At 46.3% G+C, this 25624-nt stretch overlaps 1 protein-coding gene across 4 annotated transcripts in view; it reads right to left on the bottom strand.

The window, feature by feature from the left end:
• Positions 1-25624, bottom strand: part of LOC126531630 (nephrin-like) — a 372938-nt gene that overhangs the window by 46807 nt on the left and 300507 nt on the right. For 3 of the 4 annotated variants that reach the window (XM_055071313.1, XM_055071314.1, XM_055071315.2), the window contains 6 exons: positions 21729-21785; positions 11906-12253; positions 10361-10471; positions 9357-9560; positions 4435-4725; positions 143-439 (listed from right to left, as the gene is read on the bottom strand). In XM_055071313.1, the coding sequence (XP_054927288.1) occupies positions 143-439; positions 4435-4725; positions 9357-9560; positions 10361-10471; positions 11906-12253; positions 21729-21785 (1308 nt within the window). The remainder of the gene's footprint in view (positions 1-142; positions 440-4434; positions 4726-9356; positions 9561-10360; positions 10472-11905; positions 12254-21728; positions 21786-25624) is intronic. The other variant, XM_050179245.2, reaches the window with a different exon arrangement.

A 25624-nucleotide genomic window follows, 5' to 3' on the forward strand; every position in this document is an offset into this window, starting at 1 on the left:
GACCTCGCGCTCAGTAGCATAGCTTTATAGGCACTGAAACACTGCGACGGGTGCATTCCGAGTGCTTAGATGGTTTACACATGCTAAGCCTCAGCAATGCCAGCAAAGACACACTGTGATTGATTGAAATCGCGGTACTCACACTTGACCTGTAGCTGTAGCTGATTGCTTTCGCCGTGACCCTGCGTGTTGCTGGCGAGGCACTGGTAAGTGCCAGCGCTGGTGCGGCGGATGCGCAGGAGCCGCAGCGACTGGTTGCCGAACACCAGGTCGAGGCCGGCGTCTCGGCTCCGGTCGAGCAGGCGGCCATTGTGCTTCCACCAGACGTCGCGCACGGACGGGTTGGCGCGAACCGCGCACTCGAGCAGCACGTCCGAGCCCTCGAGGATGGCGCCGCTCGCGTGCGTCGAGGTGACGCTCAGCGAGAGCTGCGGCGCGTCTGCAGTTCGAACAATAAGAACACAATGTTCTACTCAGTGTCTCATGCGCCACATTGGGAACATGGGTTCAACCGTCAACCGCACTGTAGGGTGACAGAGCACTTGTACACACACAAAAAAAAAGCGAGGACGCATAAGCACTTCTTATGAGTTGCGAATGTGCGAATGCGAAAGCGTTATTCTCCAAATGAACGCCGCTGACCGGTCCTTCGAGTTTTGCGCTGGGTGTAACGTACCATTGTGGTACGTGCTACCCAAGCCAGCCAACAGCAGCAGCCTACGGTGCCAACGCCTCATGCCACCTATGCGGCGACGTGTCGCGGCGGTGCCCTTCCCCTCACGCAATACCTGGGGCGCCACTGCAGCAGCTGGAGCCGCAGCCAACGGGAACTGCGCCGAGGCACCTGACGTGGCGTCGCAGTTAATAGGAATTTATGGGTGCTGTTTTGCTGCTACAGACGCCGGCTTTCTTGCTCAATAAGCCATTTGACACATTCGCAAAAAAAAAAGAAAACAAACAAAGAAATTCGCAGTTCCACCCGAAAGGCGAAGCACCGATTGCGATTGCAAATTAGTAGATAGCTGTACCATGTAAGGATAGTAGTTTTATCGGCCGTATAAGTTTGTAAACATTCGCTTACTAACTGAATTAACAATGATAGAATGTGTAAGCGTGATCCAACGAGGACGTAGAAAGAAACAGACACACAGAGACAGCGCTGTCTTTGTGTGTCTGCTTCTTTCTACGCCCTCGTTGAATCACGCTTACACATTATATCATGCATTCAAACCAATTAGCCCGCTGACGTGTTTTAACTAAATTAACCAGCACGGTGTCACGCGTGCACAGGTAAGCATGAACACGCATCGCTCGATGAGCGCGGAAACTCGCAATCAAAGCTCTGGAGTAAGGAATCGTGGCAGCAGCTTGCCAATTGACCGTCATGCATCTCTCGCTTCAACGCGAACGAAACGTTGAAATCACAGCGCATACGAAGCTACCGGCACTACGCGCACTCTGCAAATGATGATGATGATAGTGATCTAAAGAAAGGCAAGACGCTTAATTCAGATCGCTTTGAAGATGATGCCCGCGCGGGCGCACACTTTAGCCACATCGCAGATCGCTTTCAAGACACAGTAGCGCCGGAAAAGCGTCCCTACAGCGTCCGCTATTCGTGTGGCCAACGCCGTAGCAGACGCCGCGTTTGTCTCCACTCTGTAGGAAGCAGTGGGTGAGGAGGACTTCGAGGCACCGTAGCAGCCGCCGGAGAAGGACGCCTCTCTTCCCTCGTCTCATCCCCCTGCCCACCTGCCTCGCGCCACAGGAGAGGGCACGCATCCGGGCCGCGTTTCTTGTTCGCGCACGCGAGATTGAACCGCGTTCGCCGGCTCACCCTCAAAAGCTTTCACTCATACAAAATCTCACGGCGTCGGTGACGGCGACAGCAGAAATGCGCCTGGAGTGTCCATATAACTGGTATCGCACTAAGAGAAAAGAAGAATAACTGGGCTGCGCGAGTGCATTTGATTGCGCACTGAATGCTGTCGTGTTGTGCGCACTGCGCATCATTACTTAACCTTTTCCATCTTCTTTTACTTGGAGCCTTTCTTCCTTTTATTCCTGCTTAGCCCTCCCACAGTGCAGGGTAGCAGGCTAAGCGAAACCTGGTTAACCTCCCTGCACGACCTTTTCTTTCTATCTCACTCTCTACAAGGCAAAGGCCGTGGCGCTAGTTTCTGTGACAATCGCCACTATGACTCAAAGTAAATATTACAGGTCAGCGCAATGAAAATAGCGTAGCAGACTATTTCTGGTTACTAAATGTTTGCAAAATTAGGGCCTTAATGGGAAGATTAAGCCAAAGAACCAAGATACATACAGACCGGAAGATCCCTAAAATCATTGCGCACTCACAGCCTCCCATCCTGGGTATTTTACGTACTTTCGCTTACCTTATTTCAGCACACATAACAAGCAAGCAGAGAGAAATACTAATTCATTACGAATGTGCACAATCGCTATTCATTTGAATAAGAAAGACATATGCGCTGTTAAAGAGAACGCTACGCTATACATCTACTTTGTAATGTCATGGCCTGGCGACTCATTCGTAGTAATACTCAAACAATGTTTCCCGCGTGTACTTAGTCAGGTTTATTTTTGTTGGCACTACTGAACTTTCTCCGTGCTTCTATCTGAAAATTAGCGCAGCGTCATAAAAGGATCGAGGTATGAAGGTCTAGTCTCTTTTATCTATATATATCTTTTCTATATTGTATAATATAATCAGGCAATGCCACTTTAATTCACTCAACAAAACTGCCTCTCGAGGCTGAGAAAATTTTGCGTCAGATACAATACAAACATGTTTTGTCACAGACGCAAAACACAATTAACACAATTATAATGGCATGCTTCTTATTCCTATATTTATAGCCGCCTCTTTGCTTTTTCAATATTACAACTCTTTGCACCGATAATTTAGTTCGATCTCGCAGCAGTGCCAAATAAAGCATCCAATCACAGAAACCAAGCCGAATACGGCGACTGACGTCTTCCAAATCGCTTCAGGCGAGACGGATGCGACAAGAAACAAAAGATAGCTAGACAAAGGGAAAGTGAACGCCGAGTAAATCAATTAACGACGTCTCTGAGCGAAGGCCACCCTGAGGGAAAAACGTCCCGTCAATGGCGGTTACCGAGAGCGACCCTAAACGCATAACGACAGCAGTGGCCTTCGTCATTTCGTGAGAGAGGTTGTCGGGATTTCATTTAGCGACAGCTCGCCCCCTATTGGTGCTACAGGGAGTCGTAAAAAACGTCTTATCGCAGGCGTGATCGATACTCAACGATGTATTGAGCACAGTGAATTGGAGACAGTGTAACTGCTGAAACGAGAGAAAGGGAGTTTTAGAGATAACGTACTGAAGCGGCTTGCCGTATGCAAAAAGCCAAACTCTGTTGTAGGCCTTTTCTGCGGTATTTTGTACTCTCCTTGCGTTATCATGTACGCCCGGTGGATTGCTTCGTCTTCCCCTTTGGGTCCCACATTTCTAAAGCTAGCTATTTACACCCCTAACGTGTGGTGGGTAGAATCGCTCTCCCGTGCAAGCATTGCAGCTATCACGAAAAAAAAGAAAGAAAAGCAGGCAGATGTGTGACGTTTTTAGAATTAACAGGTGTCTAACATAGCGTAGTAATAACAATTCGGGTGCTCTTTGTCTCAAACTCACATTTGAGAGCAGTATAATGATCAAGCTGTGAAATACTGCGCCAGCGATACATTAAATAAAGTAGAAGACGAAAACATGCGCGCCATCTGATTGTGGATTGACCTGTAAGCGTGAACTCAAATTGTGCACGTTTTTTTTTTCTATCTTTCGCCAATCTGATCCTACAGCACACTGAGCCGGCTAAGCGGCTTATTGTGCTGATAACGGACGGTTCAATTAAGGCTTTCACAAAAGCGGGAATGTTCAACACGCAGGCTAAAAAGTGCCTTTCAGATTCATCCAAACGTAGGCACGTCTGATTTTGCATAGTGTCGGGTCGAGGAGTGCCAGCGTGTCAGCACAGGGTAGAGTAAATGACCCCGAAGTGCTTCACAAAGTGAATTTATTTGCTGATGAAGCGATTCGATAGTGCGAAAACGCCAATAACGATCCCAAGCATTGCTGTCTCGCTTTAATGCAAAATGAGACTCTGAGTTTGGCTGCCCTTGAAACGAGCACACGCAAATGTAGTCGAGTGGAGTTTCTCGAATCCCACATGCTCGTCGATGAACAAGCATCGGGTAAAAGAGAGTGAAGGATGGGCGCAGCCCGAGCTAATTAGCAATTGTATTATTCCAGCCGCTCCAAACTTCCAGTACGGCCTCTGCTTACGCTCGGAGCTTTGTGCGTTCGCGACTGGACCAGGTGTGACTACGCACGAAAGAAAAAAAAAGAATGGATTACGCATCTTGAAAAATGGTTTCACTTGTGCACTCACACGTGACAGACAAAAAGATGGCATCCTCGATGGCGCTGTCGGGCAGCTGGGGGTTGTCCGCCTTGCAGGTGAGCAGGCGTTCGTGGTCCTCGGGCCCGGGCACAAAGATAAGCGTGCTCGAGGTGACGTTGCCCTCGAGCTTCTCCACGGTGCGGCCCAGCTGCTGGCCGCCCTTCCACCACGTTATGCGCGCTGCCGGCTGCGCACCCCGGGACTGGCAGCGCAGCTCCGCCCGGTGACCCGCCACGAGCACGTCACGCGCGCTCGTCACCTTCACGTCCAGGGGACGCACTGCGCAGAGCGCGAAGAGCGTTGTCGGTGTCAGCGTGCGTGCTATTCAACCGACAGGAAGAAAGAACTCGGGAGTGAGAATGATAGGGAGCCGAAATTATGCTCCACTTCCTGCATCTACGTATCGACATTGGTCGACAAAGGAATGTCACCGGATCCAATGTTTAGACAAGGAGCTTTGTCTTTGTCGGGGTAGCGTCAGGGAAGATGCTGCCCTCGAAGAGACAAGTTCGCTTGTCGAAACGTTGGCTGCAGCGACATTCCTTCATGGACCAGTGTGAAACACTTATAGGTACGACATGCTTACCTGATAACGTTGGTAAAGGTCGTCGAATATCCCTTTTCATCTCGTTCCCGTGAGCGCATTAGCTTGTACCCATAGAAGGCGCATAAGAAGCGTTGGTACAGACGCGAAGGTTGAACTTTCAGGCAGTAATTTTCGCTCTGCAGATTCGTAAATTAGGTTACGCTGAAGCAAACCGGATGCTAGACCTTTGAGCGCTTGACTTCTCGCTCTCCTTTCCAGCCTTCGAGTTCATTCGCCGTCTTTTACCTATCGCATCGCGTCAAGCACTTCAAAGGCGGCTGATGAGCTTGAATGATAGAGCTATCGTGTATCTTGCTCACATTTCCATTTTACTTTAATGAACACAGCGATTCTGTATGAGCTGTTAAGGGTTTCGCGGTACATATCATAATCGTCATCCAGCACCTGGAGTATGCAGGCCAACAGCTAGGCTAACATCTCCAGCATGTCATTAAATCTTGTATCTCTCTCTCTCCTTCTCTATCCTTCATGTTTCTGTGAACTTATGTCTCGCTAGGACTTCGCACCACTTACAAACACGGCCGTCACTAATTTGGTGCAATATTTTGGTGCAATATTTTTTTTTTCACCTGTCTATATATCATTGTTTGTACCGTTGTACGACGACGGTAGGAAGTAAGGATTCCTTTCGCTCGATTGTACTCCTGTATTATTATCCACCGTTTAAGACCGGCCGATCTCATTGCTAGAGTTCGTGGAGCGCCGTAAGGACCACTCACGAAGCGCGAAAAGAGATAACATTGGAATAGGATCGCAAACACTATCCAGGCCATGATTAGAGCAGTTAGCCAAAAAGCTGCATTAATGGCCTCTGTGACATTCATTCGTCTTCTTCATTTTTTTGTTGTGTTATCTATGCCACTCTCTTTGTCTTGAAACAAAAATGGCGATGTCTAGTGCGCATGGCACTGCATGTCACTGATAATGTTTTGCGCTAATACCACCACCTCTTGGTACCCGCAGGTTCAAAAACCTTCTGTCCGCGCTGTTAAGACAGTAGAGCTTATTTCTATTGTACAGGGCAAAATTACTTCATAAAAAAGTGAGCTAGCAATGACAGGACCTCGCAAAACTCCTTCGAAATTCCAGCTATATTCTTGGACAAATCACCGTATCACGTGTTTGGTATAGATTAGCTTTCTTAACAAAAAAAAAAGAAAAACATGAGCGATTAGCGATACCAGCAAAATCGCGGGATGGCTCATACGAAAAATAAGCAGAAGTAACTGCATAGCAGATGCGCAATATTGTATAAAGATGCTAAGGACAAATCCCTGCTGAATACACAGACTAAGGTGGCTTTGGTGGCACTAGCCTTACATTAAAAATATGAAAACACAGGCCTTTCATGGGTTTGGCTTCGGAAGAAACGCGTGCAGACATTATATGCTTCATGTAGAAATATGGCTGTGAAAAGGAAAACTCGGTGCAGTTCAAGCTTTTACGGCTGCGTGAAGTGCATTTAAAGTGAGCCGCTGACATGCACACTGAGTCATTGTTCTTTTTGTAATCTAGCGACGCTTACACCGTGACAGCTGGTGACAGCGCTACTTGGACCCGACTGCTTATTCCTTTTTCGCATTATACGAGACCCAACGAGCTTCATTGCTCTACAGTGAATTCACTGCGCAAGAAGAGTTGCGTGAAAGCCTAAGCTTTGATAGAATTTAATGTGACACGTAGAGGAAAGTAGGAGCGGAGGAGGAGAAAAAATGAAGGCTTAGCTGATAAAGAACTCAACGAACACTAAAACAAGGTTCATTCCATGAAGGTTTTAATGCAGAATACACACACATATAAATGCCCTGAAACAGCAAGAAATCATTGAAAGTGAGTTAAAGTTCCATCATTCAAGAGTAAAGCTAAGCGGCTTCCGTACTCTAAGACGGCGCTTCGATGATTCGAGTTGAAATGCAATCAGCTGCCTTTGAGGTGCCTGTCGCGACGCGATAGGTAAAAGACGGCGACTGAACACGAAGTCTGGCAAGAAGAGTAAGCAGTCGAGCGCTCTAAAGCCTAGCATATGGTTTGCTTCAGCGTAACCTAATTTATGACTGCAGAGTGGAAATTACTGGAGGAAAGTTCTACTTTCACTTCCGTACCAACGCTTCTTATGTGCCTTCTATGCGCACAACCTAGTGCGTTCGCGGGAATGATATGAAAAGAATATGCGACGCCTTTTACCTAAGTTATCAAGTCAGCCTGTCTGATATGATCGTTTTTAATTTTTTTCTTCCTGCGTTCGGTGTTCTGCGAATTCAAGTGTAGGTTCGACTCAGCTTCCGCCATTATTGAACGTGCTTTTTCGCTTTAAGCACTGAATCTCTCAGTAGTGAGAAACTGAGCCGGCATGGCTCGACAATGTAATTTAAGACAGCAGTTTTCAAGTACCTTAGGCAATTCAACTGATTTTATGTCCTTGAGTAAGCCCTGTAAAGTTGAGAAGATAGATCTCGCGCTTGGCCTTAAGAATAGGCATTCCGCACTCCTTGGCTGCTTTATAACCGTTAGTACCATAATCAGATAATATATTAGAGTCTGGTGGTTTACGCGCCAAAACCACAATAAAATTATGAGGCACGCCGTAGTAGGGGATTCCGACTAATTTTGATCATTATTTAACGTGCACCCAATGCGTGGTAAACGGGCGTTTTTGCATTTCGCCCCCATTAAAATTTGGCTGCCATGGCCCGGATTTTATCCTGTGGCCTCGGGCTTAGCAATGCAGCATGCACCAAACCACCACGCCACTACGGCGGGTTGGATTCAGGTATCGTGGCTCATGTTCGCATTTAGAATTTACTTAAACGAACGTAAATAAACACGGCGATTATGCACGCTAGGCATTATTTCATTGTGTTTTGTTAACATCCTGGCGCAAATTGCTCGATATTAAATTTCTTGAGTGAATACTTCCGTAGGAGCGAGTACAGCAAAATTTCATGGTATCTTGGCACTTATTGCTGGTCTTTATTTGTTGACAGCGAGGTTCCTGCATGCACGCCGATGTGTTCTCACATATGTGGGAACACATCGTTGTGAGCTAATGTGCGCTAATGTAAGGTAGTCAGCTCACATCGATTTGAGCTAACAAACGTGAGGCGAAAATGTATATGAAGTGTTCCTTCACACGATGAGAGAGTAGAGGTAAGTTATTTGGTTTTTAACTATCGTTATTGAAGTACATAACAGTGCAGTGCCTGCCATGTCTCACTTCGTCCAAACAGTAAGCAGAGTTTAGTGAGTCTTTAATCCGCTGTTTTTGACTATTGTATTAGTTTTATTTGTATGAATAGGGTTAGGACAGACATGCCTTCACTCCTCAGTCTTCCTGCTTACTCTTCTTGTCTTTCTTTTTTACAGTAAGTTTTTTTTTGTAATCCACATGAGCACAGCCACAAGGCACGGGAAAAGAGCACCTTTCTGTGGTCGTGTTAAGTAATTATCAGACAGTTGCACATGTATGGTTGCAGCTCTATGTAATGGTGAAGAAAGCTACGTAATAGCTAATTTTATTGCTAGCTTTTCAAATGTCCTTATAAAACAAATTGATACAATCTGTGGAGAAGGAAGAGGAGGAGGATGAAAGAAGGGAGGAATGAAGGGAGGAAAGAAGGAAAGAAAGGTAGGGAGGTCGACTAGACACACGCTTGGTTTACTACCCTACATGGGAGGAGGGATTTGTGTCAAGAAAACAAAGAAAGGAGAGGTAGAGAAGAAGGTACTATCAGTGTGAATACGCGCGGTTGTCCATCACGTCACGCCTATAATCGGTAACTGTGGCCAGTCGTTTTCATGAAACGTAGCAGAGCCCGCGTTACTTTGTAAGCCTGTAACGCGTAGGACCATGGTTCGAGAATCTTAGTCTCTGAAAATGGTCTGCTGTCTAATTGGTTTAACACCCTCCAAAGAACGTCGCGTTCGATGTCATAGAGATTACAAAAACACAAGACGTGCTCGATCTTCTCTTCACACTTGTATGAGTCACAAATCGGTGATCGGACATTCCGTGGGGAAGCTACAAACCTTCTATAATTGCTATTTCCTTTGAATATACCTTCCTATTTCTTTGTAATGAATTGGTGGCATGTCCGCCGATATTTGTGGCTAACAAGCCTCTGTCCTTTGGTCTGTCTCTGCTCACTGGTTTGGTCTTGCTCATAAATATTAAATCGTTGCTTTCGAATACTCACTAGACAATAGTCGACATAACCCCTGGGGCCAGAATAATACACAACCTCTGTCGATAGCCCATAAAAATAATTTCACGAGCGCATTTGCTAGTATGGTGTGGTCCGCTCACGGTTCATGTCGATCGTCACGGAGGCGTAGACGGGGAGCGTCAGATTGGTGTTCGACGCCTGGCACGTGAGCACGCTGCGTGCGTCCGAGCGCTCCAGTTTTGGGATTAGCAGCTCGTTGCGCGAGGTGCCTTCGCTTGTGTTGAAGTACTGGTCGTCCAGAAGGTTCATTTCCCGCCACCAGGTAACGGCCGGTAGTGGAGATCCTGAAAAGTAAAGAAATTAGGCAAGATCTGTAAGTTGTTTTAAAGGGAATGACAACGACAAAAGAAAGATTAAGAAATTGTTGATTTATTAAACGTTCTCCGGCACTGTAATGGCAACGCTCTCTTCTATCGAGGCTTTTTTTCTTTCTTTTTGCTATAGTGACACACACTGTTTGCATTGATGGTTACTTGATGACAAATAACTCAGCTGTAGCACGGTTGGCTGTGACTTTGTAGAAACGGGTTCCTTCGTGTTATTAAATTCAGATGAAATCCCGCACTCTTTGTGCGTGCTTGCCACTCACTTTTCCTGTGTTTTATGCTGTTCCCTTTAATGATGTGACACACAGGAGTCCTTGGATTGCTACATAACGCAGGCACCAAGCGTATTTATAACCAGTTAACACTACATGCACAGACACACTAAATATGCAGAGATGCGCTTTATGCAAATGTATCCACGCGTATACCTGCGCACATCATTATATTTAGTTTATGACGAAGAGATTAGACACTTCTGCTAAAGCTAGACTTTCTGCAGTGAAATCATCACAAGCGCATAGCGAAATTCGTTAAATGATCCGTCTAATCTAACACGACTTTCCAGTTGCTGTTATCTATTCCAAATTTCTCATTGGCGTGAGCGTTCGGCCTGCAGAAAATTACTGTGAGTGCTAATGTGAAAGTAAACTCTCGGCCCCGGGCGCAGCAGAATAAGATTACAAGCTGAATTTTTTCTTTCGTCGATAACGGCTGTTGCAGCTACGGGGTTGTAGCTGTCGCCTGAAATTGTATCTTACCTCCCCTCGTTTCACAGGCCAACTTCAGGGGAGCGCCTTCGTCGTAGGGACCAATGACGTCTTGCAGAACCTTGCCCGACTCGTCAGTGATGATGGCTTTCTTGGGGGGTACTGGACACGGGGAGGGGAAGGGGGAACGCACCAAGTGCTCGCTAAGAATCACGCATCTATATTTCAAGTTTCTCGAGTACACGTTGGGTTTATATTTTTCATTATTACGTGCAGATAGCAATGCAAGGAGCGACGGTTCACCTTGGTTGTTTCTCAGCGCACTGTCAGTGTGTGCCGACGTATACGTACAGATTTGTGTTCAAGCAGACATGCGTAAGTATCATAATACAGCAATAAAGCGATTCCATGCACCGAATTAACAAAGCCGCCTTTAATCTACACCTAAGTTGTGCAATACGCTCACTATTTATGGAGCTATTCCTGGTTAGTTCTTACTTTGCGGGCAGCATCGATAATGCAATACTGCGCGCAGAAAAGGACCACAGTTCTGTGGGCTTTCCAGGAGATAATAGTCCGGATGTGGGCACCTGCTGAAGCATGAATATTGGGAAACCCCACAGGCAGTAAAGGTAGGTTCTGTTTCATAATCATTCACAATGAGAAAACTTGGCCTGTTTGACTGCCCAGTTCTTGCGGGACACGCTTTCAAATCTTCAAATTCTTGTCAAGCTGAACATGCTAAATTAAAGCTGCATATTTTATTTTATTTATTTTTTTATATATATCCAATACAATAAACGTTCACGCTCCACTTTTTTGTTTTTATCGGCTTAAATTGTTCACAACACTTCACTTGACACCACTGCGAAGTGTTACTTTCCCCTAAGTGATTTAAGCTGGTATCTGTAAAACCGTTTGACAACATATTAACCTTTCCTGATTTGTGCCTTCGTGCTTTTAATGTTTACAAATGGTTTTTTGTTTGCAGCCTAAGGTAAACAATGCAACGTTTTTTGTTGCTTTATTGGACCACACTGACATTTATAAGGTCACTGCAAGCCCACAGGTTTCACGATCCTTTTAATGAAGTACCTTGATTGAATCATCGCGCAGTCGATGCTTCGCAATAAATATTATGGTCACTACCATTTCAAGAAATTTGCTAATTCCTTCTCTCTAGCGATTACTTAAGCAGTTCATAACATATAAAGTTTATTTATTTATAGTGCAAAAGTATTTCGTCTCTGTGTGTCTGCATATCGTCTGTATATCTGCGGGCTCATTCTTCGAGAGACTTTCGTACAAATCCGAGACTTCGCTACCATCTCACATGACGAACACGACGTCTATATTGTCTTGAACGCAGTGACCTCCTGCGTCACTCCTCAAAATTAAACGAGAGACGTCTTAGGTGCCTTCACGTGGCTGACTCACACAAGATCGATTGAGCCTACAAGAATAAATGAGTCAGCCACGGGTTACTCTTTCGAGGTTTCAAACACAGTGGACGGTAAGCTGCAACTCAAGGCGCCACACACTTTCGTGCGAAATGATCTGTGTTCACTTCTTCGTCCGCGGAACGGTGACACCGACCTATCACTTCCAAGGACACGACATAAGTGTGCGTCCTCGCCCATCGAAAGTCCACACGGCACTTGAACTCCCCGGCGTCTTCTGGCCGCACGGGATCTATGCGGAGAAGCGCAGTCGGCAGGGCGCTCGTGTTGAAGTCGTAGCGTCCGCCGAGGTCAGGGCTGGGGAAGTGCTTGGCTCGCTCCAGTGGAGAGTTGCGAGCGTCCACACTGTAGAGCGGCCCGTGAACCCCAGACTTGGACCACAGAACTAGCGTAACGTTGTCCCGGTCGTGGTTAGACGCCGGTACCGACAGGTTGCACGGCAACTCGACGGCGCCTTCCACCACTGCCGTGAGACGAGGGACCACTGCGTGACACAGATGAGTTTTGATGGCACCAATCTACTTTCTGCAGCATTATAGTACACCGAGCATTGTGAAATTAAAACGACACCATTTCATCGACAACTGAAGTTTCTTTTCGCAGGCAAGTCCCCTTGATCAACCGGATATCTCAAACAGGTAGGTGGTGTTGTGCGCGGCTACATCTTGTTACACTGGAAAACTCTTCGATTCTTCAACATCACTAACATAGTCGAATTTTTCTTTCGCTTTGTGCTATGTTGAGAGATCGGCAGAATACATCTTCGCACCTGATATGTAGTTGCGTAACTTGTTGCAGACCTACAGACCTTGTAAAATAGAAGTGTGCAATCTACACGGCGTTATCCTAATTTAAGTTGGACTTTTACGATAAATTATTGACACCACGACATTTGTGAACACATCAGAGACAATTTATAATAATTGACGCCACTGACCGTTTCATGCTCAACACTACAATTCTTGTGAAATAAGCGAAACTAAGCATTTTCATGCTCTGTCAGTTCTTGAGAGAGAGACGAGGCCAAACGCTGATGGCTTCCGGAGGTCAGATGTCCGCGACCGCAGATATTTCTTTGCCTCCACTTGCAACAAAGACTATGATCATGTTCATATGGGTGGGCAGCGCAACCCAGACGAAAGACAAGAGGGAGTACACGATACGAGCGCAGTTTACTAACAACTGGTTTATTTTTTCAAACAAGGGAATAAAATATACAGAAAATGTAAACACGTGTGAAGTAATGCTTACAAGGGTGAAAGGGTGTTAGCCTATCTTGCCACTCAAAAACTCAGTTTCTTTATCCGTACGCAGCTGCGTACAGAACAAACGACCGATTTGCAATCAGCGTGGTCGACGAAAAGGGCGAACAACTTACAGCCACATCCATACGTGCCAAGGACGCGAGCACAGCGGAGGAGCTGGGCATAGCCCTGGCCATCGCAACGTGCACGAAGACCCTGGTTACCATGGTGACGGACTCGCAAGAAGCATGCAGTAGGTATGTAAATGGAAGGATCGGAAAGGCAGCACTTCAGGTCTTGACCAACACCGAGATAGAAACAGCACAAATCGTCTGGACGCCGGGACACGAGTCTCTCGCGGGGAACCAGGCGGGGCACGCCGCGGCTCGAGATCATGCACGCCGAGCCATCTCCGACACGCAGAGAACACGGACCAACGACTGCGACGAGGATGATGAACGGATATCCAAGAAGTACTCGGACATCCTGGCGCACTACAGGAAGCAGAGCCGTCACTACCCGCCCGCGCATAAGACGAGGAGTAGAGAGCAAGCAGTAACCTGGAGAAGACTCCAGACTGGAACCTACCCGCATGGAACACTGCTGCACGCCATGTATCCGGGCACCTACGGGCGAGACTGCAAGTTCTGCCCGCCGGACACGCCCAACACCTTGCGCCATATGGTGCTGGAGTGCAGAAATAATCGCGAAGTACCACCGTCATCATCACCACCAGGCGATGACATGCAGGAAGAAGCGGATATAGAGGAAGAATCGGAAAACCAGTGGGAGGCTCTGCTGGTGACGCAAGACCCTGACAGCCAGCTACGGTTGGTTAACAGGGCTCGGGCGGCGGCAGCGAGCCATGGCTACCTGGATTGAGGAGGCCACCCACCTTTGGGCTCAAGAAGCCTGGTCTAACAATAAAGATTATTTCTCTCTCTCTCTCCCTCTCTCTCTCTTGATGCTGCAGTGACAGAAGTCTGGCTGACGCATGCGCCTGAGTTTACATGCATGAAGTAGGCTTCCACAATCTCGCGGTTGATTTGATTCATATTTTTGTACAATATTTTCGTTTGTTCAAACATAGGTTTGCATAAGGAAACTCTACAATGCGCGGCCAGATTAGAACCTGTTGCATTCCTGATCACACCTTGGTGCTCCCTAAGGCAGATGTTAAGGCAGCGTCCCGTCTGCCCGAAGTACTTCTTTCCGTACGAAAGTGGAATGACGTAGACCACTCCCACCGAACATGCCACACGCTGCCCCAAGTGTTTGACGCGGCACACAGCTTTGGATGCCTGTTTAGGTCCATTGACAAGATTGCAAATCTTACTTAACCAGTTCTATGCTGAAAAGACGACTTGAACGCCATATTTCATGGCTGTCTTATTTAACCCATGCCCCATCTGATGTACATAAAGGATGACTGCATACTCTTTTTTGCTTTTTTGATCTGTGTTGGGGGTGCTTCCCCTTTTGTTATTTTCTTCACTAGCCCTTCACATATTGACACGATAATAGATTTTGGAAAACCGGCCTTCTCTAGACGATTGAGTTGTTGCGAAAAGCTCAGATCGGCGAGGTGGTGACATGACTTTCCACAGATGAGTTTCCCTCTTGTCCTTCGTCCGGGTTGCGCTGCCCACCCATAGGAACATGTTCAATCACCAACTCGCCCAGCTTGCCGTGTTAATAAAGGACCATGATCACTAGCACCCTCGTGGTTGGCTTTATGAACACGTAAGGGCACTGGACGAGCTTGAAGTGACACTTAAGCAAGAAATGAGTTTAGGTTTTAAAGTATTTGTTCTGAGTTGTATTTTCATTAGTTTCGCACTGATCGGTTGATAATTAGAAGAGAAAATGAGGTCGATACCGTCTTCTTCTTTCCTTTAATTTCGCGCGAAACCGCTGGCCGGTACATGAGTGCGACGTCGTGGATGTAAAGATTTTCTCGCATGTGGTACGTTGCAGCGTAGCAAAGGCTCTTGAAACTTGTGTAAGATCAGTCTCTTGCGCTCATTTTGAACGTTTTGCAACTCCTTCTCGACAGACAAAATAATAATAAGTATACCGGACAAAATGCCGCCAAAATTTGTGACATTACAACAAAATTTTGCGGAAAATTCCAGGAAGCATCACCACCGTCTTTAGTTAAGGCTTTTCTGAAGCCTTTTCTTAAGGCTTTTCTGGAGAACCAAGCCTCCTCTCGCGGTAAGAGAAGCGCTACTTAGAATTACAGATCAACTTACTTTTCTTTTTTCTTTTAACGTCCCTTTAGGCCGCCAAGGAAACAACAGCGCGTGGATGGTCTTTAAGCCGGAGCACGCGAAAAAAGAAAAAAACACTTTTTTCGTATCTTAACAGAATGTGCGAACATTGATCCTTAATGTCATTAGATGATATTATCAAAAAGTCCAGTTAAAGCGACAAATTGACACCCCAAACAAAAAGACTGACAACGCGCAACAGGGATCACGCAATAACGCTGCCATCATCGTCGTAAAATTGTGTGTGAAAGCAGCATAAATACAGCGCGAAAAATGAGATTGAGAAATCGGAAACAAAAAGGATTTTGTCTTCGGACAGTTACAGTAGTTACCAAGCAGATACTAAGCAGTGGATACCAGTAGATACCAAGCAGTGTTCACATTATATATGAGTGCACTGCTTTTTCGTCGCGGGAAAGGCTAGACGGCAGTTGTAACCGTATATATATAGAATGGGGTCCAGCTTATGAAATCGGCAATTGATGGCACTTGAACTCTAGAAATCTTGTGACTCTTTGCGTGCAAGCAGGCGAAGTTCCTTGGCAGCGTCCGACCTCTCCAAAGGTATTGGACGCGTCTGGGTGTCTTCGTGGGCAGATCAGGTAGCCCTGTAAGCAAAGTTGTTGCCGACACTGCCACAGTGAACAGGAATTCACCGAAATATTATGTTGTGCCCTCTTTCCAGACCATGGTGGTGTACTTCCCTGATGTCGGATATCATCTGGTCGTAAGTTCTGCCATGTAATGCAGACTTGATATTGTTAAGACCTGCCTTAGAGTCACAAAATACGACCCATAACTCTGTCGGCTCTTCGGTGACATACGTTATAGCGGCATGGAGAGCTGCAAGTTCTGCCAACGTAGATGTAGTCATGTGTGACAATTTGAATTTAACTTAACCTGCTTAGCTGGAACGACGAATGCGACAGTTGAGCTGGTAGGTCAGGTGGAACCGTCGGTATATGCATGCATGGAGTCATGTATGTCTGGTGTCTTGTGGTTACGCTTACTCCTATCTTATGGGAATGGCTGAGTGCCCGATGTGCGACTCCTGTAGATGCGAGGATACCATTGAGCACCTATTGTGTACCTGCCCTCGTTACGACCTACAACGCCTCTCACTGCGGACAACTTTAAACCAACTGGACTCGAGACCGTACTCCGAGTCAAAGATACTCAGAACGTGGCCACACCCGTCACTGGCACGAAAAGCGACACGTGCACCAGTACAATACTGGAAGTGCACCGGCTTAAGAGACCGCTTATAGTGTCCCTGTGCATCCTCCAACACGCAGTCTGTGCTCACTCTCTCCCTAATTTCCTCTTTCTATTCCTCTTTTCCTCGCCCCCAGTGTAGGGTAGCAAACCAGGTGCTCGTCTTGTTGACCTCCTTGGCTTTCCTGTCCTTGCTCTCTCTCTCTCTCTCTTTTGACACTGCACAGAGCTCCTTCGCAGTGCAAGGATGCTACCGGCACTAAAGAAGTAAGAAAATATATATATGCAACGCCAAAGGGCTACTTTTCAGTACAGCCCTTTAGGTATGTGCATTCTTTCCTGTATATATTTCATTACATAATGAAAATGTATTGCTTACGAACATGTATTATCGGGCTAGCTGGCATTTCATTTTCGTTTTTCTTACTGCTGAGGAGAACACCTAAGGCACGTATAAGAGCACCTCAAGTCTATTTCTGCACAACATCTGTGCGTGTTTGTACGTGTCTTCCGTATCCTAGGTTGTTGTGACCTAATTGCCCCTTTCGCTTCGACTGCCGAAAAATGAGGCAGTAGGCAATATGTTAAAAGCAAAAGATAGTAATAATAGGTAGTAATATGCCAACAACTACAGCTACGGTTCCTAGGAACAAAACAATTGACTCGCCATCCCGGGCCCCAGAAAGTGGATGTCCAGTGAAGCTGTTGAGAACCATCCCTGTAAACGCTAAAGGGAGGGGGGGGGGGGGAGGGGTGTATGCAACGTTTTATTGAGTCAGACTAATGGTAGTAATGATAATTTAGGGTAATGATAGTAATCGGAGTGATGGCAGTGTTGACAGCATGCTGCCGCTGGTCGTAATGCCGCTTCTTTTTTCCCTTTGCAGCTCCTCGTATTCATGATGCTCTTCGGGAGTCCAAGCTATGCGTTGCCTAACCATAGTGGCACGGCAAGAACAATGAAATCAATTGCTCGGTTGGTTATCTTGTATACGAAGGCTAGCGACGTCCCTCCCCATGTCGCAAATAGCCGTCGCCGCGGCAGCTTGCGCACCAGTGGTCTTTACACGGAAATGTATGCGGAGAACGCTATGTGCTTCGCATTGTTGTCAGGAACTCCTTATCATCAATTATGTGGTTTGGATGCTTGTTTTGTGGTTTTTCTTTATTGAAACGAATGCTGTTCTGTATGTTGTACGCGTGATTGCAAAAAAATATATGCACTCTTCGCGCTTCACTTTGCTGAGTGCTTGGAGACTACTTCACTTCGGCCGCGGGTCAGCCGGTTATTGCACACCTTCGGGATCGGCCCAGGGACGCGAACACGAAAAATGCCGACCAGCGAGAGGCTAACAGTTTCACAGTAAACGAGGCGTTAAATGTACAAATTTAATCTTACAGATGACGTAGCATACGTTACCTCAATCGAAAATTTTTTCGCTCTTCTAAATATGAGACAACATTCGCGTGTACACTGGGAACTTTCGAAGCAATCCGCCTTCCCTATTTCTTTAACCAGTAACGTTTGTTTCTGCAAAAGTAGTTTGGTCAACATTTATCAAGCCTATGTTCCCCACTCTTTTAGTAAACCATTCCATTACTTTCAATATCATAACTACTATATAAAGCTTAATAATTAATTTTCTTTTTCAGACGATTCTCTTTCGGCACGTGGGTACGTGGAACTTTCGAGTTCCTGTGCGTTAGAGTGATAGAGAAAAAGAGGGGAGGGGTAAAGCGGCATTTGGTTAGAAAGGAACAAATGGAGCAGCCGAAGTCAACCGACATCTTGGAGCTGACGCAATTTCTTTCTTTCTTTTTCTCCTAACGCGCTGCCGACAGGCCACGTTCTGATTCACAACAGCGTATGCCACTCGTTTCCTGAATCAAGTTTCTCTATCGTATCGTTTTCAGGAGCCACCCTGGCGTACATAAGGTGAACCGAGACACGTTTCCTAGTCCGCGCATGTGTCCGTAAGGAACGACTCCAGCCATATAGAGAGATAGATAAAAAAAAGAGAACCGAAAGTTTGTGACGGAGAGATCAGTGTTGGGTTATACGGGAGCTCCGGGAACAGAGAACAGCGGGGTGCGAGTGTTGACAAAAGGAGTGTGCAGAGAAGGCAGGCATGCGCGGGTGCGTGCGACCACCTATACAACAAAGCATGACCGGGTGGCGCGTGGTGGCTCCCCGAATGCAAACGTGACGCGTCGTTGATTCGGCACCACTGCCTGCGCCGTCGTGTTGTCACGCCTTTGCGTTTCCTCCCTTCGCGATAGAGCTCGCGCATGGTTCAACTTGTACATTCGCCTACACTCTCTCTCTACCTCTTTCACATTCACGGCGTTCATTTGCGTGTATCCAAGGGGGAGACCGAAGAGCGGCACATTCCCTGCCACGTGGTTCGTTTCCATCGCCAGGAAGTTCGGGGGAAAGGATCTCTCTGCCGCTGTAGAGGCTGCATCATTCTTTTCCGATACACGCTTTCCCGCACAGCCGCGGCAAGGACGTGCGTGGAATTGCGGGCAAGGCTTCGACAAGTCGCACGTGACGAAGGTGGCCCGACAGAGGCCCAGCCGGGCGAAAGGGAGTGTGAATGCGATAGCCTGCCTGGAAGCGAGCTCGGCTGACAGCAACAGCGTCGCCGAATAGGGGACGAAGCTAGGGAATCGGGCGCTGTTATGGGACCTTTGTACGAGTAAGTTGTGATTTTCTGTTTCGCAACAATACGGAAAAGTATGCGACGTTGCTGATGCGAAATGATGACAGCTACTCGTTGTTTTACGTACAAAACGTTATTAGGAGACTACCACTATTTTCGCTCGGGTGAGTTGCGACAAAGATCTTGCCGCCGGAAGCAAAACTTCCAACAACGGCAAAAAAATCACACAGAAACACAACACCGCAATGAAGGCCGTACGGAATTTCATGTAGTTGTGCAATAGGTAAACGGTAGGCTTTAAATAATCTCACGTTTACGCAAGAAGCGTAAAGCAGATAGCAAACTTTATTATGCCGCTATAGAAATTAGCGTTCCACTTATGAGAATGCACAGGAAGAGATATTATATGAATATAGTTTAGATGTATTATCAATGCCCATTAGCGCCAATACACTTTCACTTTGTCCAATACCGTTGAAGTTCGGTAGCGTCGTTGCTGAATTTAAGTGGGAATTTAGAAAAGACTACACAACTGCTACATTTCTGCAATCCGCAGGTGATGTAAAATGTAAATCTTTCGCACATTTGTTCTTTATTAGATAGAAATATGTGTCCTTTTTTTCTTTTTTTTCTTCTTAGAGTTGGCTATCCGAAAGCACAGTTAAAGAACCAATGCAGCTCAAAGCAAAAACCAAACAAGAAATGCCAGCACACATCAATCCTGACAAGCAGAAGCGCCAACGCTCCACAAAGAATAAAACATACACTATCAGTGCAGTCTTGAGCCACATTCGCGATGCACGTATACCTACATCTCGCGCACACACGGTAGCAAGCGCTTTCGCTGCGGCAGGAATTCCTATACTGAAAACCCAGCGTCGAATTAAACGACCTGGCTCGTGCGGAACATGTCCGTTTGTCTTCGCACGTCAAGCGCTTTCACGAGAACACTCACCGTTTTGTGCAACGCGGAAGTTTCTTAGCGACCATGTGGGAGAAGCGCACGTCAGGGGAGAAATAAATGGTGCCTTCGAAGTTTGTCGCAGCGTAGCTATACACGGGCAAATTCTCGAGGGTGGAATGGAGTCCACGTGTGCAGTAAATGAGACGGAGTTCACGGGTGGAAAAGCCGGGCGCCGAAACGGCTCGAACCGCAGCTAGAGCTTTGCTTTTTCCGGAGCAAGAAGTGTCAATTTTCTTGGCTCTCACTGCGCGCTTTGCCGACCGAGTACTGGGTGGTTCGGTCGACCACGTGACTCAATGACGCGTGTCATTCGGGCGAGAGGGGACTTTGCGCGACGCAGCTAGGTTCCAAATGGCTCCTAACGTTGAGCGGGAGTTCCGGGCCCCTTTTGCGAATGATAGAAAGAAATGTCTTCAAGCAGGAGCTGCTACGAGCGTTAGCTTGCCACGGAGGAACTGGTACGTAGATGCTTGTGTTTCATCGCAATGAGCATACAAGTCTTCTTTGCTGTTTGGTTTTCGTTGGTATGAATGTTTTCCATACACTCCTCACGCAAGAGACAATAGAGCATATTAACTCAACTTTCTTTACGGCCCACTTCATTCACACTTTACGTGCGCACGCACTGCATAGAAGTTCGCTGCGGTCTCGTGTTTTCGACAAACCCCTGTGGCCAAGGAACCAGTGGCGTGGTCAGCGTAAGGAAATTGATAGAAAGAGGAATTTAAAGAGCTTGGAAGAAGTGAATATTTAGCAAAATTCATCACGAGTTACCTTGAGGCAACGGACACAAAAAGGCCAATCACAAGCAGAATTTGATTTTAATATTGGATAAGTTTCTTGCGTATTCAGAGGCTCTCATAAGATAGGAAATGTAAACGACTTTTTTTAGGCTATAATACAGGGGGCAGAACGTTGGCACGCTTTAGTACAACAGAAAAACTGGCACGTATCATTACCGACATGTTCTGCGGAATGAAATGCAGAAAATCGAAGTCAATTATCAAGAAAAAGCAACTAATGAAGGTATGAAATCAAGCTGCACGAGCAAGTCGACAATTCTTGATCGTAAGAAGTAAATTAATGTTGTGAAACTTTCAAAGCTCTTGGTAATAAATTTAAATGTATTCTGTCATCGCGCTAGTTATGTAAATAATAGGGAACCTAAAGTGGCCGTTTGATTAACACACTAACCAATAAAGTCTCGATCAACCGGAATGTTATAAAGCATGCAGAAGGAAGCGGAAAAGAGGGAAGATAAAGTAAAAAAAGAAGAAATAGACTTTGAAAAGATATATAACGCTAACGTGCATCTAGCAAGTGCAAGTATATCGAAGAACATGAAAAAGTGAGCAATGCAGAAATGCATTCGTAGCGTTCATGAGCCGAAGAGAATAAGGAAGCAGAAAAATTCCAGGCGTCTAGTAATAACGAGAAACGAAATGCTAAATTGACTAAGAAAGGGAGAAGAGATTGAACGAGAGTGAAAAATGCAGTAAAGAGAGAGAGAAAGAAGAGTAGGCATAAACTTACTATTGCTACGACTATTGCTATAAATAAGAGTTGCTAAAGGTTGAGCAATCTTCTAGTATGTACAAACCTCGCTCTCGCCTCGTAAACGCGTAATTCTCGTAGGCGTCGACAGCGACCACTCTTCCTGTGTTGGAGCAGCAAGAAGATATCGCGAAACACTGTGAGATCACGAATAGGTCATACAGTGGACATATATCACAGCAAGGCGACACTGCACAATTATAATAATAATAACAACAACAAGAACAAAATAATAATGATATAGGCATAATATTGGGCTGTTACTCGTTTTATTGTTGCATTGCTGAACTTAGTCTTTTTTAATCCTCTGGAACAAAGCAAGCGTGAATGACTAAGCCGCTGTTTCAGCTTGAGAACTTTCTAGATTATAAATTGCATTCCCCAAACCCACCCCCACCTCCATTTCTTCTTTCCCTGTTCTTTTTTTTTTTTTTGCAATCAGCAGACACGGAACAGAGTAATACGGCAAAGACCAAGAGGTTGGTCCCTGTTGTATAATTAGCGCGCGAGAAGATTACATTAGGAAGATCCTCATAATAAAAACGAACCAATCAAAATGCCGAAAGAAGAGCAAGCTCTTCTGCGATTTGCGCAAGAACACCTCATCAATTGAAGGCAACAACTTCGTAACTCGCACTGCTTAGGGCTAGTTGTAACCCAGGCATCACCATTTACAGCAATGGGGTCAACATGGGTCGCACACACGCCACCGGTAGCTTCATAAGCTTTCTGAAAAGCACCTCCGACCAACCCGCAGACAATCTGCGGGATACCACCTGCCCCCTTCTTAAATATCCTCCCGCCTTTCAAAATTCAAGAATGCACCACCAACGTTTTTCCTCCATGCAATTGCGATGAACATGGCGAGGAACATAGTGACGGACACGGTGTTTCTCATTTAGTATAGTGCAGACTTGATCACCGTATTGCAGGAAATTATTAGATTCAAGCTTCAGTTCCTTCAGTGGGCGAAAGTTACGTCAAACATCTATTAATCATTCACAAAGCAGGTGTGGATTAGAATTTACCAAAACCGTTAAATAAATGACTGTGTAGAGCAGTCGTACATGCCTCCTATTACAACAGGAGCGCAGTTATACTGACGCATCTCTCGGACTTGCGACACATTATTGAAAATGTATCTCGCACAACATTTCGCTACTATATGCATATATATCTACGAAGAGCCAAATGTCGCAGGGCATCATTTTCACGAATCAAGCCGGAACGGGCTGCTATAGCACACTGGACAATTACCTCCCACCTGATATTTTGTTCAAGTCACTAATCCTCATTCCTCACTTCTAGCGGTAATCACAAGATATAAGTTTCTCATACACGTTATGTGGTTCTGCGGCCGATTTGACCCATTTCAATTTAAGGAACACAATTACACTTAAATCTGTTAGGATAAGCCAGACAGCTTATCACGTGCGATTGAGTCAATGACATGAACAGTGTACGCACCGCGTTGTTGATAGCCGCTCGACTATAGACATAAACGAATATAAGAAAGAAGCTCAAGTATTCGATAACAGAATAGCGGTATAGTATAGCTCGAGAAACACGAAATATTCGCAGCGTGCGTTAAAACAGCCAGTGCGGGATATTACGCCTACAACATCTGCGCGCCCCTCTATATCAACGCATTTCTACGTTAGATTGCGGTCGCGTTTTACTCCCTTCAGGCGACTTACAGGAATATAAGTTTCAGCGCAACTTCCAGCGTGACCACGCTTGAAGAATGCCTGCATCGCAGCGGTCACTGCGCGGCCTGCCTTTCCAGTGAGCTTTCGGACGTGTCATCACCATAAGGCAAACAACGACGATCGAAAATTGAAAGGACCGGCACGTGGCTTTCAGGCGACCTCACGCGTGCGCCACCACCGAACCAACTTCCTTGGGTCTCAAAACTCTCGAAGCCCGTGCGCAGCGACTGTGACACTTTCGATCCACTCTGCCGAGGGCTTATGTGGCTCACACGCGGCACTGAGTGAGAACGCTATCGACCCGACAGCTCTCAAAGGCGCGGAAATGCGGCGAGGAGTGTTAGCAAAGAAGCCGAAGCAATGAAAACAGCTGGAATCGCGCCAAACTCTCTTCGACGGGTGTGCGTGTGCCCGCTCTCCCCTTTTATGCGCCCGTCATCGAGAGAATCTGCGTTAATGCCACGTCTTTCATCGTCGCTTGGCATTCCACCAACCACACTCCCACGGGCACGCGTGTGAATGTTCTTATAACCTGTTCGGGCTGGTCGATCGGTGCCCTGCTGTGACAATGTTTTCAAACTCGACAAAACGCATGAACTCGTTCTGACATATGCTGAACCTATTACAGCCTTGATTGACGTCGCCGTGGGTGACATTCTCGGCGCGTTTCGAACTGTAGACCGCCTTTCAAACACATGTCGTGTACCCAGATCGTTTATTTACAGTTGGCGACCCCGACATGTATGCGCCTCCAATATTTTTGATCACCTGCCTTCAGTCTTTAAACACCCGGAGAGTGAGTTCCTAAACTTCTCTCATATTTTTCGAATGCATAGACTGTTTTTCTTTTTTCCTAATGTGTAACCTGCTGTTTAAAACGCTTCTGCCGCGTGCTATGTGCTTCCTAGTTATTACATTCAGGAGCAGTGTTTTTTAGAATGTGGCGTGAAAGTATCAGGAACAAGTGCTTGAAAAAGGCAGAGTTATTGCAACATGCATTTTTTCATGTTTTAAACAGACATCAAGCTTTAGCATACGCAAACAAGGCTCTTATTTTATTTTTGAATGTATTAGTGTGTCGTCTTGTGCGGAGACATTTAAACTATTTTTACTGGTTATTAATGCAAACCCAACCTGGTACATAGTCATGTTTTGAACAACCATTCATCTGCTCACAAATCAGCGTATCAGGTCAGGCAGAACGCAACGTTCGATAATATAACTTAGACGGATTATAATCCAGAGAAATAACACTCTCAGTGTACACGTGGAACCGGCGTTCCATTCTCCTATTACTTAAGAGAGCCGGGCTTGACTATACAGCATCAGATCATGTCTTCTTGCATAATGGCATTGCGAAATAGGAACAGGGTAAGCGCTCATGTAGTTGCCAGCAACCTCAGTATATAAAAAAAATGTATTCACTGAAAGCTCTCAAACAACTTAAGGCATAATAAATATGAAAGCGCAAAAACCACATGAAATAACAGTCTACACTAACCACTAGACTAGCCTGACGGGTTCGTATATGCTTAAAGTGAACGAGACCACATTAGGTGTGGCAATCGAATGCGAATCGTATACAGTCCACGGTTGCATTTAACTAACAATGGCATAGAAAAGTGGAATGCGCTCCCTAGGAATACTCAGTTCACTGGGAGACGTGACCACAAATATATGGACAATAAACACGAAAGTTTGAGGCTTCGTCATAGGAAGACAATGAAGAGCGTTCGATAGGGTTTTACAGGGAACACCAGATGCTGCATTCGGCTTTGCCCTGGTTGTTATATAATATCGCACGTGTTTTCTTGCTTTTACTGTGTACTTCGAGAACCAGAAACTAGAAGCGGTGAGTTAAAGCAGAGTGAGTGCGGTGACAAATAAAAATGAATGCGGGGCGGCGCGTGGATGAGCCCAGACTCGTGGTGCGGCATAGTAAGCGCGCTTCCTTCAGGAAAACGTAACAGCTCTGTTAGCCTCTTCACACCCGCCCAACTCTTTGGTTCTCGCATATCCAGCCTCCCCCGCCTCTTCTTTATACTCGAGATAAAAAAAAAAGTGGGGGCGGGGGCGGGGAAGAGGTATAGACACGCCGACCTGGCGCGTTCCGCGTATCCCGCTGTACACGGCTGGAAATAGCGCATACATATTCGGCAGCGGAAGCACAACGACTGCACTCTGATGCCGCGCATAGCAGCCGGCGCGCAGACCATGTCGTATCGCGTTTGGG

This window comes from Dermacentor andersoni, chromosome 5 (assembly GCF_023375885.2).
Source record: "Dermacentor andersoni chromosome 5, qqDerAnde1_hic_scaffold, whole genome shotgun sequence".
NCBI lineage: Eukaryota > Metazoa > Arthropoda > Arachnida > Ixodida > Ixodidae > Dermacentor > Dermacentor andersoni.